This window comes from Strix aluco, chromosome 5 (genome assembly GCF_031877795.1).
Source record: "Strix aluco isolate bStrAlu1 chromosome 5, bStrAlu1.hap1, whole genome shotgun sequence".
NCBI lineage: Eukaryota > Metazoa > Chordata > Aves > Strigiformes > Strigidae > Strix > Strix aluco.
This window is the reverse complement of record NC_133935.1, coordinates 56,811,036-56,825,091: the sequence shown is the minus strand read 5'-3', so window position 1 is coordinate 56,825,091 and position 14,056 is coordinate 56,811,036. Positions and strand designations below refer to the sequence as shown.

The 14,056-nt window shown below is 36.1% G+C and overlaps 1 protein-coding gene across 12 annotated transcripts in view; it reads left to right on the top strand.

Annotated features, from left to right (window-relative positions):
* Positions 1–12,570, top strand: part of PNPLA8 (patatin like domain 8, phospholipase A2) — a 41,173-nt gene extending 28,603 nt beyond the window's left edge. For 10 of the 12 annotated variants that reach the window (XM_074827489.1, XM_074827498.1, XM_074827499.1 and 7 more), the window contains 2 exons: positions 9,198–9,393; positions 11,468–12,570. In XM_074827489.1, the coding sequence (XP_074683590.1) occupies positions 9,198–9,393; positions 11,468–11,742 (471 nt within the window). In that variant the 3' untranslated portion in view covers positions 11,743–12,570. Of the gene's footprint in view, positions 1–5,655; positions 5,811–9,197; positions 9,394–11,467 lie in introns of those variants that run through there. The other 2 variants (XR_012623611.1, XM_074827497.1) reach the window with 2 other exon arrangements.
* The last annotated feature ends 1,486 nt before the right edge of the window (positions 12,571–14,056 follow it).

Below are 14,056 nucleotides of genomic sequence, written 5' to 3'. Positions count from 1 at the left end.
CCTTTGTATTTGGAAAGCCTCTAACTTTAGAGTAACAGATTTCATTAGCAGTTGCATGCTTTTGAGAAAATAATAATAAAGATGATGAGCCCCAAACCAGCTGCTGAGTAGCTCTCATAGAAAACAGTCCCAGCCAAAGAGTTCCCTGTTCCATGTAGACTGCTGTCCTATCTGATTAGCCAGTGCTTTCTCCACTGTAGTCTTTTTCATCGCTTCCAGAGGTCTGGTATGTAAGGTGCTTTATAAACCCAGATTTTCTTCCTCTAAAAATTTCTGTTTCAATTTCTGTCTGCTTTTGATTAAACCCATCTTGTATTTTGTCATTGAGTCATGTACCTCTTAATTTAGAGGGCTCGTGAAAATGCAGAACTTTTCCTTCAGTTCTTTCTCCCCCTTTCCCTGCTCCCACTGTGGATACAAATACTAGGTAGGCAGTTCGTATCCAGATCCTGAACCCTTCACGTCAATTATCTCCAATAATTAGTTCACTTCATTTCTTAAATTTTGTCCATTCTAAGAATTATAGTGGAATGAAATCTAATGTTTGAGACAACCGAGAATAAAATTGTATTAAGAAATTGAAGTAGCTTGCGTAGTTTTTATAAATAAAGGGATTTTATGGGAAATCCTATTCCAGTTTGAAATCACAAATTTCTTGTCATTTTTCATACTGTAGAGTCTGTAATACATTTAGTTTTAGAAGTTGTCTGTAGAGTTAGCTTACAACATTCTGATTATTGTACAGTTTTAAACAGATGAATGACCAGCAGATTTTGAGTAGCATTTGTCAGTGATATATCCAATAATATGAGTCACCTGGATTCCCTACAGATCACTACTAGTCTTCGTATTCTTCCATATTTTTCTAAAGTACTCTGAATTTCCTGACACTTTACCATTACTTAATAAACTGGCAGATAAAAGTATAGACCAATCAGTTAGCAAAACTAATATGAATAAGTAATATCGATAACATTTATCAGGTTCTTGATGTAAAAATGTATTGAGTCTTAATAGTTCCACTGTTAGCTTAGGAAAAAAATTTAAAGTATTTTGACATTTTGAAAATCTAACATGGTCAGTTTTTTCACAAGAATTAGGATATCTCTGGATCTGGGATTTATTGCCTCACTTGTGGAAGTTTTATATTAATGTGATTCTTTTGTGTAACTAGAGCTTTCTACTTAGTCTGATACGCCCTGTCATAGCCAATAAAGTTTTTATATGCTTCCTAAGTTACATGTGGTCAGAACGGACAAATCTAGACTTGAGCACTCAAGAGTCATCTGAATCCAGGAATATTTTATTCAGATACGTGTGTTGATGGGGTTTTTTTTGTTTGTTGTGGTTTGGGGTTTTTTTAACTGTACTCTTGAACCTTGCCTGTGCTTCACAAACATCACATGGAGAACCTGTGGGCCTGAATTTGGGACCAGTGTAGGTTCAACCACAGGCCAGGTTTTTTTCTGAGGTTATACACTGTGATCCTCGTTTGTAGTATTACAGGGAATTCATCATTTGGGAACCACAGTTAAAATGCATACTGTTTTGGTAATGTGTCTTGTTCATTGCAGAATTCATTTAATTCAGTCTGTGCTGCACATATATCTGACAGTATATTTTATTGCCAAATAATTCTTTCTTTTATGTGTTTGCTAATATTTAGCAAATCTTTAATACATTTTACATATCTGCCATAAACCCATGAATTCAGTAATGTCTTCAGAGCAGTTGGTCATTTTCTGTGAATTTATGACTTGCTGGGATGAGTTAATAATTTAAGATAATCTCCTAGCAGTCTACCTCAGCCAACCATTCATTCTAAAGAAATGTTAAGAGCAAACATGGCTACTGTAGGGTAAAATAATGTGAAATATATTATTAAATGTTTAGCTTATAATAGCATTAGTATTGATAGCTCTCAGCAATATTTAGCATGACATTTGTGTGTATGCAAACAATGTAGGCGTTTCTAATTTTTAGGGAAGAAAATATTGTATAGGAAAACAGTTGTACTGAAAAGGAAGCTTTTCAGTAAACTTTCAAACTATTAGATTTTTTTTTTTACTTTATATAGTGCAATAGCAGTATAAAGCATTCTCTTTTTGGCAACTGGTGTAGTACAAGTACAAATGTAGCTAATGTACCTTCTGATTTTTTTTTTAAACTGTCAAAGACAGCAGTAATGGAAATTTTAATATTAGTGTCATTCAATAATATAAATACAAATGCATTTAATTTTCATTTTCTGTACAAACATTTTCTAAAGAATTTTTCCTTTAGCCAGTTCATGGGGAATGCCCTTTTCAATGCACACTTAAGCAGTTACTTGTCACAGTTCTAGAGTGTTTGTTTTTCTAGTGTCTGAAGAGAAATCCTAGTTTTGGGATAGTGTTACAAAGTAATGAGCACGAGTTTTTTATTTCAGGGATTTAAAGGAGCATCTCTGCCTTTTCTTAAGTAATGGAATTGGTTCATTCTGAAATTGTTAGAGATTTGATGTATAGAGGATTTCCTTAATATCTGTCACCAATTAAGCCTCAGTTGGGAATCAGCCCAGCGCACAATATGTTATAAATTGTATGTAGTTGACCCAATAGCGTCCTTATTAGCATAATTATGAAGCAAGGGTGAATCTTTCTAAATGAATTGCATGAAATATTTGTGTAAAGAGATAACCATAGGTCATTGTATGCTTTACAGAAAACTATCTCATTTAATAAAAGATCTTTTCTCACTAATCTCTCATGCAGAAAAGTGGATCAGACCCACCATGAGAATGAATCTAACCAAATTTTTCTAGGGCACTGTACATTTTAGATGGAGAGTTGTTAGAAATATTGGCACCACCATCCATTGCTTGTCACCAAGATAAAGAGGGAACAATTCTATTTCTGTGCTGTTTCATGTTACTAAAACATTATATACTTTATGGGGTCAAAAGTTTGTGCAGGGAGATAAAAATTTCCTGTACTTGCTGGGAGCTCCTCTTCAGCAGTTTCATCCTCAGTAGTAGTGTAACCAGACTGACTGATTACTCACGAGAGAGCCATAATTAATGTAGATTTCAAACATTTTGTATACATTTAACAGAACAAGATAATCATGTAACCTTTGTATTAAGGGGAGTATTTTTGTGCTGAACACTATAGGGGCCAGTTTATTGTACAGTTAAATCTGAATGCATAGGTTCCTTTTTCACAAAGCATATATTAAAAACTGTAATTTGGTAGCCCAGTGATGCTTGACTGAGCAAGCCTTAAAGCCTTGTATGTGAATACACTAACATTCTCATAATGGCCCTGGGTGCCCAGTCCAATGAGAGGACTAGGTTGGGATGTGAACCTTGAAGTTATCTGTATGAATAGATCTTACAGGTAATAGAAGAATGCTCATGTTTCTCATTCTTGTCTTCTACTCTGAGGACATTTGCTGCTACTTAGGTAAATGTACTGAGCTGATTTTACAGAATGATTCAGCAAGGCATACCCCTTTTACTTAGGGAAACTAGAGTAAATGTTTTTAGAGTAGTTATTTTAATTTTTATAAGTAGCAACCCCTTGTTATAGTGCAGCAACTCTTCAAACTCGTCATTTGAAGCAATAAGCCTTATCCTTGATCTGCATATTTATTATAGTTATGTTGACTTTAAACATAGAATTTAAAAAATACTTTTCAAAAGTCCATTCAGAATCTTAGCCTGTCTTGTTATAGCTTTGTGCTAATTCAGTCTCCACTTTTTCCACAAAGAGAATAAAGTAAACAACAGAGCAAGTCTGTAAAAAGTGAACTAAAATGCAAAGCATGTCGGCATAGGCAGTGAGGTGAAGTGGTTACTATGGAGCCAACAAACCCAGCTTCCAAATATCACACTTGGCTTTCTTAGGTTATATATCGTTCATTCAGTGCTAGATTATTTTCTTCGCAAAGTTTAGCATCATTCAAGTGCAACTGTGCAGCCCAGAGGATGTTACACAGAATGTTTACAAGGTACAACTTGAGTCTGACAAAATTACAAAATGCAATGGTAGCCTATGAATGTACAGAGTATTCTGAACTCGTTAGAAACAACTGCCCATGTTAAAAGTATGATTCAAACTGTTTTTATATTTTAATATCTTAAGTAATTGTTTTCAAAGTATTGACTTAAATATGTGAGTGCTGACTTTATGCATATTCACCATAATTATTGAAGGCACAAGATTTTCAGAGTGTTGTGTGCTACCAGGCTCCCCTTTGAGACGTCCTGATCTATTTTCCTTCTTATTGTAGAATTTGCCCTCATCTGTGTGATAATATTTAACCAGGCCTTTCTTTATCCCTAAACTGGGCAAGCAGGGTGTCTTCACCAGAGAGTTTTCATTGGAGCATATGCTTACAAAAGGTGCATTTTTCCTGCTTTAAATAATTTATGATCTGGTAGTCAAATCATGAAGGAGCCTTCCCTGCTACTTTGCAACTGTCAAAAAAAAAAATCTATAGAAAATACTAGCTACAGCTTTAGACTTCTGGCTAACAACCAGCAAGCCCTAAAAATTTCATTCACTTGAGAATTAGCTGATAAAATATTAAATAAAACACAACAATTGAGTGTTTACCATTTGGAAAGCCTTTGGCAAAAGACTGAAAGTAATGTCCAGTCCTTAAGTTCACTGCTTTGCTATCACTAACAAGCTTGGTTTTATATGTATTAAGGCCCATTTTAAGATTAATTTATTTGATTACTTCCATTATTTTTATTCAAAATTTTTAAAAAGCCGCCTTCTACCTGTATGATGACATTAGGAAAGTTGTATACCCTTTTTTGGCACTTAGTTGCATTAACATTCCTACTGTGGCACTTTGTGTTTGGTGTACTGCCAGCAAATTAAGTTGACTCAAGTGTGGAGTGGTTTTGCAAAGTTCAGCATATGAAGAAACATCTAGTACTTGCCAGTGCACTGACCGTAGCAGCACAGAAAAGTGCAGAAGGGAAGGCCTGACTCATGTATGTTTGGGAAGTGAAAAAGAGAGTTTGTAATTGGATTGAGAAATAGCTAAACGAGAAGAAATGGTGAAACATAGGGAAGGCCAGACAATCTAAGAACGGGAGAACAGAGAGAATGAGGGGTCTACTCTGGTTGTTTGTCCAGAGTCAGAACTTGGGACAATTGCACATTTTGTGGATGTTGGTAAGTAGTCCAGTCATTTGAAGAGTTCCTGTAAGTTACACTTTCAGTTACAGAATCCAAGGTGAGTTGCGTATGGAACATGCATGTTTGCATTTTCCACGAGACTTAGACTGGACCGACAAAGTTCAATTTCTAATAAGAATGGCTTTTAAAATGTAATTTCATTTTACAACTAAAATAACATGCACCCATGATTCATATCGTATTTCTTTAAAAAGAGTAGAACCTTAGGAAAATTGGAGGAGGACAGGACCTCAGGAGGTGATCTGGTCCAGCCTCTTGTTCAAAGCAGGATAAACCTCAAAGTTAGGTCAGGTTGCTCAAGGCCTTGCCCAGCTGAATTTTGAAAATAACAAAGGATGGAGATTCCATAGCTTCTCTGGCTCTTATTCTGCACTTTTTGAAAGAGTCTGGCTGTGTCTTCTCCCCCTTTAGGTAGTGGAAGACTGTGATTAGATTCCTCCATGGCTTTCTCTTTTTCCAGGTTAAGCAAACCCAGTTCCCTGCATCTCTTCTCATATGTTATGTGCTTCAGCTCACAAACCATCTTAGTGGTTCTTTACTGTACGTATTCCAGTTTTTCAGTGCTTTCTAATTGGGTGTCAAAAGCTGATAGAGGAATTACTCAGAATCAGAAAGGTTAGTTTCTATTTTTTAATCTTAGAACTGGAAAAGTCTTTGTTGTTTACAGTTTTCTTAGAATTCAAATACATGTGAAATCATTGCAACTAATTTTAAAACTTGTGAAATATTTTTCTACAAAAATTTCAGCCTTTGATGTAATTAGCTCTAGGGTTTCTGGAGCTGCAGAATTATATAAATTATTTCAGTATTTCCTTCATTGAATCCTTAATAGTCCGATTTAACTAATAACATTATTTACTGTTTCAGTAGTTGATCGTTGTAAGCAAAAGAGCAATATGATGAACATCTTTGTTTAACAGAGTAAGAGGATTTGAAGCACAATATTGATGAGGATGTTGTCATTATTAACCATAATCTGTTTGGAGGGGAAGAAGAAAATCAGTTGCCTTCCTTACTGAGTCCTACTTCTAACTTTCCAAAAATTACATGTATCTATATAAATTCTAGAAGTTTTGTTACAGGTGTCTAAATTGAAAATTATTAGGAGTGGATATTTACTGTCATTTCAGTAAACCTAAACCAGATAAGTTTTGTGCAATGATTTCCATATTTAAATGTTAGTTATCATCACAGTACCCATTTGATATGTGTACTTTCCCTTCCTTTGATATTTTATTTCTCAATATTACAAAAATATTGTAGTATTCTAGTATTATATACCTCCTAACTTTTGTTAATTTTCCCATGGTGAAGCAATTGTGTTTAATTAAATTGACAAGATCAGTGGAAATTTTTTGGTAAACATGTTTTTAATGTAGGATTTAAAGAAAAAAGTAAACACCACAAAGATAACTATTAAGATTTTTAGATTAAGATTCATGGGAAATTATATCAAGGACAAAGACAACCTTGTATTTATTTTTCTGTGTAGAAGTGAATTTAAACATAAGCAAAGGATAATAGACACTAAAGAGACCATTCATTTTAGCAGTGTTTTAAGCAAAGTGGACAGTATCCAGAAGGAGTTCAAAGAGCTTTTTGTAGGTTGAAATGAAAGCTTAATGAAAAAATAAATAAAACAAACTCAGCTCAGTAATCCTGTTTTTACTTATCTAGCACAGCTGTAGTTAAAAGGAGTTTCTGTAAAATGTTTATCAACTCTGAAACATTTTTTTATTCTAATCTATTCCTGAGTGGAGTTGGGGTATTTTTATTGTTCTTGTAATGTGGTGGTCAGGTATGGGATATAGGGAGTCCAGGAAGCTTTGGGATATAGGGAGCTTTTGCATAATGCTTATTGTAGTCAATATTGTGTTTCTTTTATATTTTACATGGAGTTTTTTTAATGGATTTGAATGGCTATAAAGATCTTCATTTCTGCTGTTGATAATGTTTTCAGCTTAAGTTTTGCCTTTATAACTGCTTTTTAAAATGGGTTCCCAATATAGAAAGTCCTCTTGAATTCAGAGTCCAAAGTAACCTATTTCTTAGTTGGAGTGAAGATCATTTTGCTTCCAAGAAGTGCTGAACATCCTTTTCGAGATTTGCTGAATCAAAATCTCATTGTCTGAATGCTTCTCAGACTGCTAGTCATACTGTTTCTTACTAGTCCTAAAGTATTTTATCCCAGCCTCATCACCTACGCTTTTGACACGTTGCTAGCAAAAGCCCAATCCCTTGGGAGGTGATGGAGGAGATCTTCCTGGAAAGGATTTCCAAAGTCATGAAAGACAAGAATTCAGCATGGATTTATAAATGGAAACTCATGATTGACTAACCTGGTACCCTTCTGCAATGAGTCGACTTAGCTTGGTGGACAAGCAGAAAGCAGTGGATGTTGTTTACCTGAACTTTAGTAAAGCCTTTAACACTTATCTCCCGTAACATCAGAGACAAGTGTGGGTTAGATAAGTAGACAGTGAGGTGGATTGCAAAGTAGCTGAATGGCCAGGCCCAGAGGGTTGGTTGGGATCGGTATCACAAAGTCCACTTGGAAGCAAGTCACTACTGGGGCCAGTACTATTTAACGTCTTCATTAATGATCTGAATGATGGGACAGAGGGCACCTGCAGGAAGTTTTCAGATGGTACAAACCTGGGAGGAGTGGCTGGTACACAACATGTTTGGGCCACCACGCAGAGGGACCTCAGCAGGCTCGAGAATTGCAAGGGGAAAGGCAGAGTCCTGCATCTGGGTAGGAATAACCTCATGCACCAACCCACACTGGGGACTGGCTGGCTGGTTGTAAAGCTGCTTGGTGGAGAAGGATGTTGGGGTCCTGGTGGACAGCAAGCTGAACATGAGCCAGCAATGCACCCTTGTGGCAAAAAAGGCCAACAGCATCCTGGGCTGCATTAAGAACAGTGTTGCTAGCAGGTTAAGGAAGATGATCCTTCCTCTCTGCACTGCTGAGGCTGCATTTGGAGTACTGTGTCCAGTTCCCCAGTACAAGAGAGACATGAGCATACTGGGGTGAGTCCAGTGCAAGGCCACAAACATGCTTAAGGGACTTGATTATCTCTTATATGAGGAGAGACTGAGAGACCTGGGACTGTTCAGCCTATAGAAGGCTCAGGGAGATCTTACAGATGTGTACAAATTAAGGATGGGAGGGAATGAAGATGAAGGAACTGCACTCTTCCCAGTAGTGCCCACTGACAGAACAAAAGACAATGGCACAAATGAGAACACATGAAATTCCATCGGAACGCAAGAAAATTTTTCACTGTGACGGTGGTCAAACACTGGAACAGGTTGCCCAGAGAGGTTTTGGAGTCTCCATTTGTGGAGATGCTCAAAGCTGGACTGGACATGGCCTTGGGCAGTGTGCTTCATCTGACCCTCCTTGAGCAGGGGGAGTGGACCAGATGAGCTCAATAGGCCCCTTCCAACCTCAGTGATTCTGTGATTTTCCAAGTCTTAAATCCAGGCTATAGCATCCTGTGTAATGACTGTGCTTATAAAGTAGCTTTGGCCAAGCTTAGCTCTTGTGATTTTTTTTTTTTTTTTTTTTTTGAATCTGCGGGTAGTGATTTGGATTTTGTTACAGAATATATCTTTGTAATACCAGTAATAAACATTCTGAGATGCAGTCTTTTTGACTGTTTAAGAAATTGTCAGTACGTGTATCTGTCTTGCCTAAAAAATCTTCAGATGAAGTCATAACTTCTTCAGATATTCTAGTGAGGGCTGCTGTTTCATCCTACCTCTTCTATACAGTACTCACAACAGCAGAACTGGCCACAGAGCCAGGTGCTCCTCTGACAGTGGCCATAAGCCCAGGAAGCCTAGCTACGCAGCTGCTGTAGAGCACAAACAGAACAGTTGCACAAGAGATGGAAATCAATGCTTGTTCGATTTAATTGATTTTGTGTATTAGTGCTATGCTACTTTAGTTGCCATATGCTAGGTATAGTACTAACGTTTTTATTTAATTTACAGGATGGGGGTCTGCTTCTAAATAATCCTTCTGCACTGGCAGTTCATGAGTGCAAGTGTCTTTGGCCAAATGTTCCATTGCAGTGTCTGGTATCACTGGGCACTGGTCGATACGAAAGCGAGGGAAAGACCAGTGTCACATACACCAGTTTGAAAGCCAAACTCACAAATGTTATCAGCAGTGCAACTGATACAGAAGGTTGGTGACTTAAGATACATTTGTATTGTGACTGTTTTCAGGTTTTTTAAGTTTCTTAGAATTATAGTTCTGATTCAAAGAGCAATCTGCAACCTTTTGTCTTTCCCCTTCTCACCCCATTGAAACTACTTGAAACATGCCTTTTTGTAACTCATTATGTATAGTTGGTGTTTTAGTACCAGTATTACAGGTATTCTGGAGACGATAATATGAATGTGTTTCTTAGCCCTATCTCCATGAATCTTTATCTTCACTGTGTTATTGCTAAGCTCTTTTCGTTTGAGTTCTCAACTGTTAACATGAGGTTGATGACAAAGGTATACTAAGCATAAAAGATACCTTAAAATTTGTCAGAATGACAATGATAATCCAACAGGATTTATGCAAAGCAATATGTTTTTACTCGTGCTTCAGGATAAAGGCATATTCAGGAATTAATTTAAATAGACAAATGATATTTTCTTATTTGGTTTGTTTTTCCCATAAACAGAAATGCTTAATAGTTATAGAACATTGTTTGGTTTTCAACAGCTTCAGGAAAAGTATTTTAGTTCTGTTCTTTTCTATATATGCTTTTATACATGTGCTTTTCCAAGGGCTAGACTGTACCTGCCAGTGGTCATGACTTCCATTGCTGCGGGAGGAGCCAAGCATGTGTTTTCAAAAATAAACTCTGTTCCTAGGAGAGGAGTACACTGGAACTCTTATCACTAGCAGTTTACATCTTTTTTGTTTTTATAAATGGGAAATACTGATATGCAGATGCTTCCCCCCCTTTACAAAGGAAATTGATACTGTAAAAAGCTAGGGAACAAGAAATACTCTTACAGTCTAGATTCCTTGCTGCATGATCTCTGTCAACTGACTGTCATTAGTAAGAAGAAGCCAGATTTTGGGACACCTTTGGTTTTTGCAGAGTCATGGAAAAGGAGTGGGAACTGTGGGAGGGAGAGAAGTGCTGTCCGCTTTCTATCAAGGGAACAAGAAGCTTTATTGCAGATCAAAAATCAGGCAAGAAATGTGATGGGAAAAGGAGGAAAGGGAAGTTCATTGTAGAGACCAAAGGAGAGGAAATGGAAAGAGGGGAGAGTAGATTTGAGCAAATGGAAAGTTAGATTATGAAGAAAACAGGGAAGAATATTAAATAGGGCAAGAAAGACTGGATGTGGTGAGGCAAGAACAGAGACACAGCTGAGTCTCTGGGACCAAGAGAGAGAAGATTTCAGGTTACAAAGAATCTTTTGCTGTAGTCTTACGGTGATATTTTTTTAGCTTTAAAATTTTTATATAATAGAAGATGTTTAAAAGAATGCAGAGAAGATGGAAATAAAAGAGAGTGAAAGATGAAGGAAGTCATGGAAGTGGAATTTTAAGGGAGCCAACAAAGAGAAGAGAGTCTAAAAGGAGAGAGAAAACAGGTTATAAAAAAGAAAAAAAAAGAGAGGAACATACAAATACATTACATAGCCAGTTTATTGTCATACTAGTTAACTGTTACAATTTAACTTGAACATTTTAAATTAAATTAATGTTCAATTCAAACCCAAAATCTCTAGTAATATATAAAAAAATGAATTAGTTGAAAACAAAAGAAAGTTTTAAGCCTACATATTATTTACTGCAGTCTTTGAGATTAGAGAAGGATATATGGTTGTCATTTTCATAATACCTACTTCCACTGGTACTGAGTGTAACAAATCATGGGTATCCTGAATGGGAATATGTAAGTTACATTCCTGTTCTTCAGAATGCACTCTCACTTGTAAAGGAATGCAATGTACATGTAACTGAAAATCTGGATAGCTGCAAAGGCTTCTGAATTGTCATACCAGTGAAGTAGTCTTAGAATAAAAGATGAAGCTTTTCCAGAGTAAACAGAGCTACAGGATTGTTTGCCTTACCAAAACCCCTTTTTCATTAGAAGGTTTGCAATGCTGGAAAAATGTGTACTCAGCAAAGCTGCATGTATTTATACGTACTGTGTCACTCCAGAGCACTCACTGTTCAGAGACTGTAGGACTATTTGTCTGTCTCATGTAAATATAACTGTTTCCTCCGTTTGTTTTCAATACAGAAGTTCACACCATGCTGGATGCACTGTTACCTCCAAATACTTATTTCAGATTTAACCCTCTCATGAATGAAGACATACCTCTGGATGAGAGTCGTAAAGAGAAACTCAATCAGCTGCAGACAGATGGAATTCGTTATTTAGAACGAAATGAAGAAAAACTGAGAAAAGCTGCAAAAATATTAATACAAGAAAAAACAACTTTGCAGAGACTTCAGGACTGGATAAGATTAAAGGCTGATATGTATGAAGGCCTTCCATTTCTTTCCAAATTGTGAATATGTAATGCATGAAAGATCATAAATGTAAATCTTGTTCTAGAACATCCATTCAGTACTGTAAAGGAAGAATGTTTATTGGGGTAAATAACATCTTTGGAAAGCTATCAGAATTCTGGAGAAAGCAATTCAGGATGGCTGGTTTGTGCACACTTACTTGATACAGTGTTTTATGGTGTTAATTTTTGAATTTTACAGATCTTACTGTTGCTCTGAAAATTATGAAAAAAAAACGTGCTATGCATTTTTTGATGTATGTACCATAATTATGGTGGCAGTAAAACTTTATCAACTACCAGGCTTATTCAAAATTAACAAAAAATAAAATCCTTATTCACTTTAGTGTAGGCAATATACCTGTTAGGCTCTTATGTAGCCTGTGAATTTAATAGAAATGTAATGTTCCTACAAAACTTTTACCTGTGTTAATTGCACTTTTACATTTGAAAGGTAACATTTAAATTCTTTTTTTATTTTCGGTGGGTTTTGTACATAATGGTATTGAGTAAAATGTTTGGATGACTATAAATGGCATATTAAATTATCAAAATTAACTGATATTTTTAGGACTTGCTGCTTTTTGTTGGGATAACTTCAGTTTGGTTCATTTATTATTTGAAAATAATCACAAGCCCCAGAACTTCACTTGAGCAGCTATTCCTGTCACAGGATAAAGGAAATAAAATCTTGAAATAGTTCATCTGAGTGAGAAGCTTACTACAGAAGCCTTGGTTTTGGATGCCAAACTTCGGGTGTCTCTAGTCAAGAGGAAAATGAGCAGTTGATAAATGAAATAATAAATTATTCATTTCCTTTTGTCGTCTTTCATATATGCATCCTCTTGAAATTACCTTTAGAGTTGTGAAGTTGACATTTAGAGCTTACTACGGTCTTACTGCTCATTCCTTTGCAACTTTCTGCTTACGTCAGGAAGGGTGGTGTGGTAAACTATGACAATATAGTACGTCAGTGAAACGTTTTCAACAACAGGAAGGTACGCGTGAGCTCTTCAAAACAGTATGACTGAGTGAAATTTGAGTTAGACACAGCTGCTGTCACATGGTGGGCATGTGCCCATTAATAAGATTACTTGACAGGTTTCTCGGTGAGTTTTTACCTCTTAGCTACAGAACATGAAAATGTTTACTAGAAAAAAAAAAGTATGTTTTATGCAGTAGATAAAATGTCCAGCTTCACCAAAAAACAGTGCATTTGTCACTTTGCCTTTTGGGACTAATCACCTGCCATTGTATTATCTACTAAAAATAACATTTACTTTGATAGTCACCTTCTGTACTTGTCTTAAAATATTGAAAATGTTATGAGGCTGCCTTTAGGAAAGGAACTTTGAGGAAGACAGCTGAGATCCTTTAGTATCTTAGGAATTGCTAAATAGTATCCCATGATTGTGCAAAAAAACTTTTGATTTGGGCTGTTCTTGCTTTTAATCTGACATATTTTTCATTTTTACCCGTGTCATTTTACTCAGATATCCATACTTTTCTGATGCGCCCTCAGTTCTCTGGCTTGTTTTTGCCAGTGAAGCCAGTAAGTGTCATTAGTGCATAAGCTGTAGCCTTGTTTTTTAAATTGTTCCCAATGCAAACAAATTCTAGGTGCATAAGGACTAAAGAAGCCTTTGTCATTCAGTATGTGAGGAAGGGAAAAGAGGAGAAACAGAAAAGTTGAAAAGCTATAGCAATTTAAAAATAAGTAAAAGAACATATGTTGTTTATTCCCCTCCCCCCCCCCTATTTTTTTTAAACTGTGAACACCAAAAGTAGTTCCTTGAATACAGCAATAAAAATAGTAAAGAAGAAAGTTTTGCGATCTTTGTGCAGCTGTACTTGGTACAACTTCCCTTTATTTCAATTACTAGGAACTGAGTAAAGGAATAACAAGATCGAGCCTTTCCCATTGGTGTGAGATTGTTGACATTTCATTTTTATATACTTTGTTTTGATCAAGGCACCTTGTGTAGAGTTAAGGTGTGCTGCCAGCATCCTAAATCAAAACGGACAATATAGGATAGTCTCATTAACAACATACATAGTACACTTCCCCTGGCAAAGACAAAGTTATGGCATCATCTATAAGGCTATCAAAGGCATTATTCTGAATTCATAAGTTTCCAGTCATAGCTTTTTGGGTTAAGTATTTAGTTAAGAAAACACCTGTGGTGAACAAAGCAATAACATTTCCATTTAATTTTTATATAAATAAAACCTGTGAGCTACTAATGGTCAGTCAGTGGGGTTATAGTGTGTATATTGAGCTAGCCTTTGCAAGTGTAATGTTTCTGTTTACCATAATG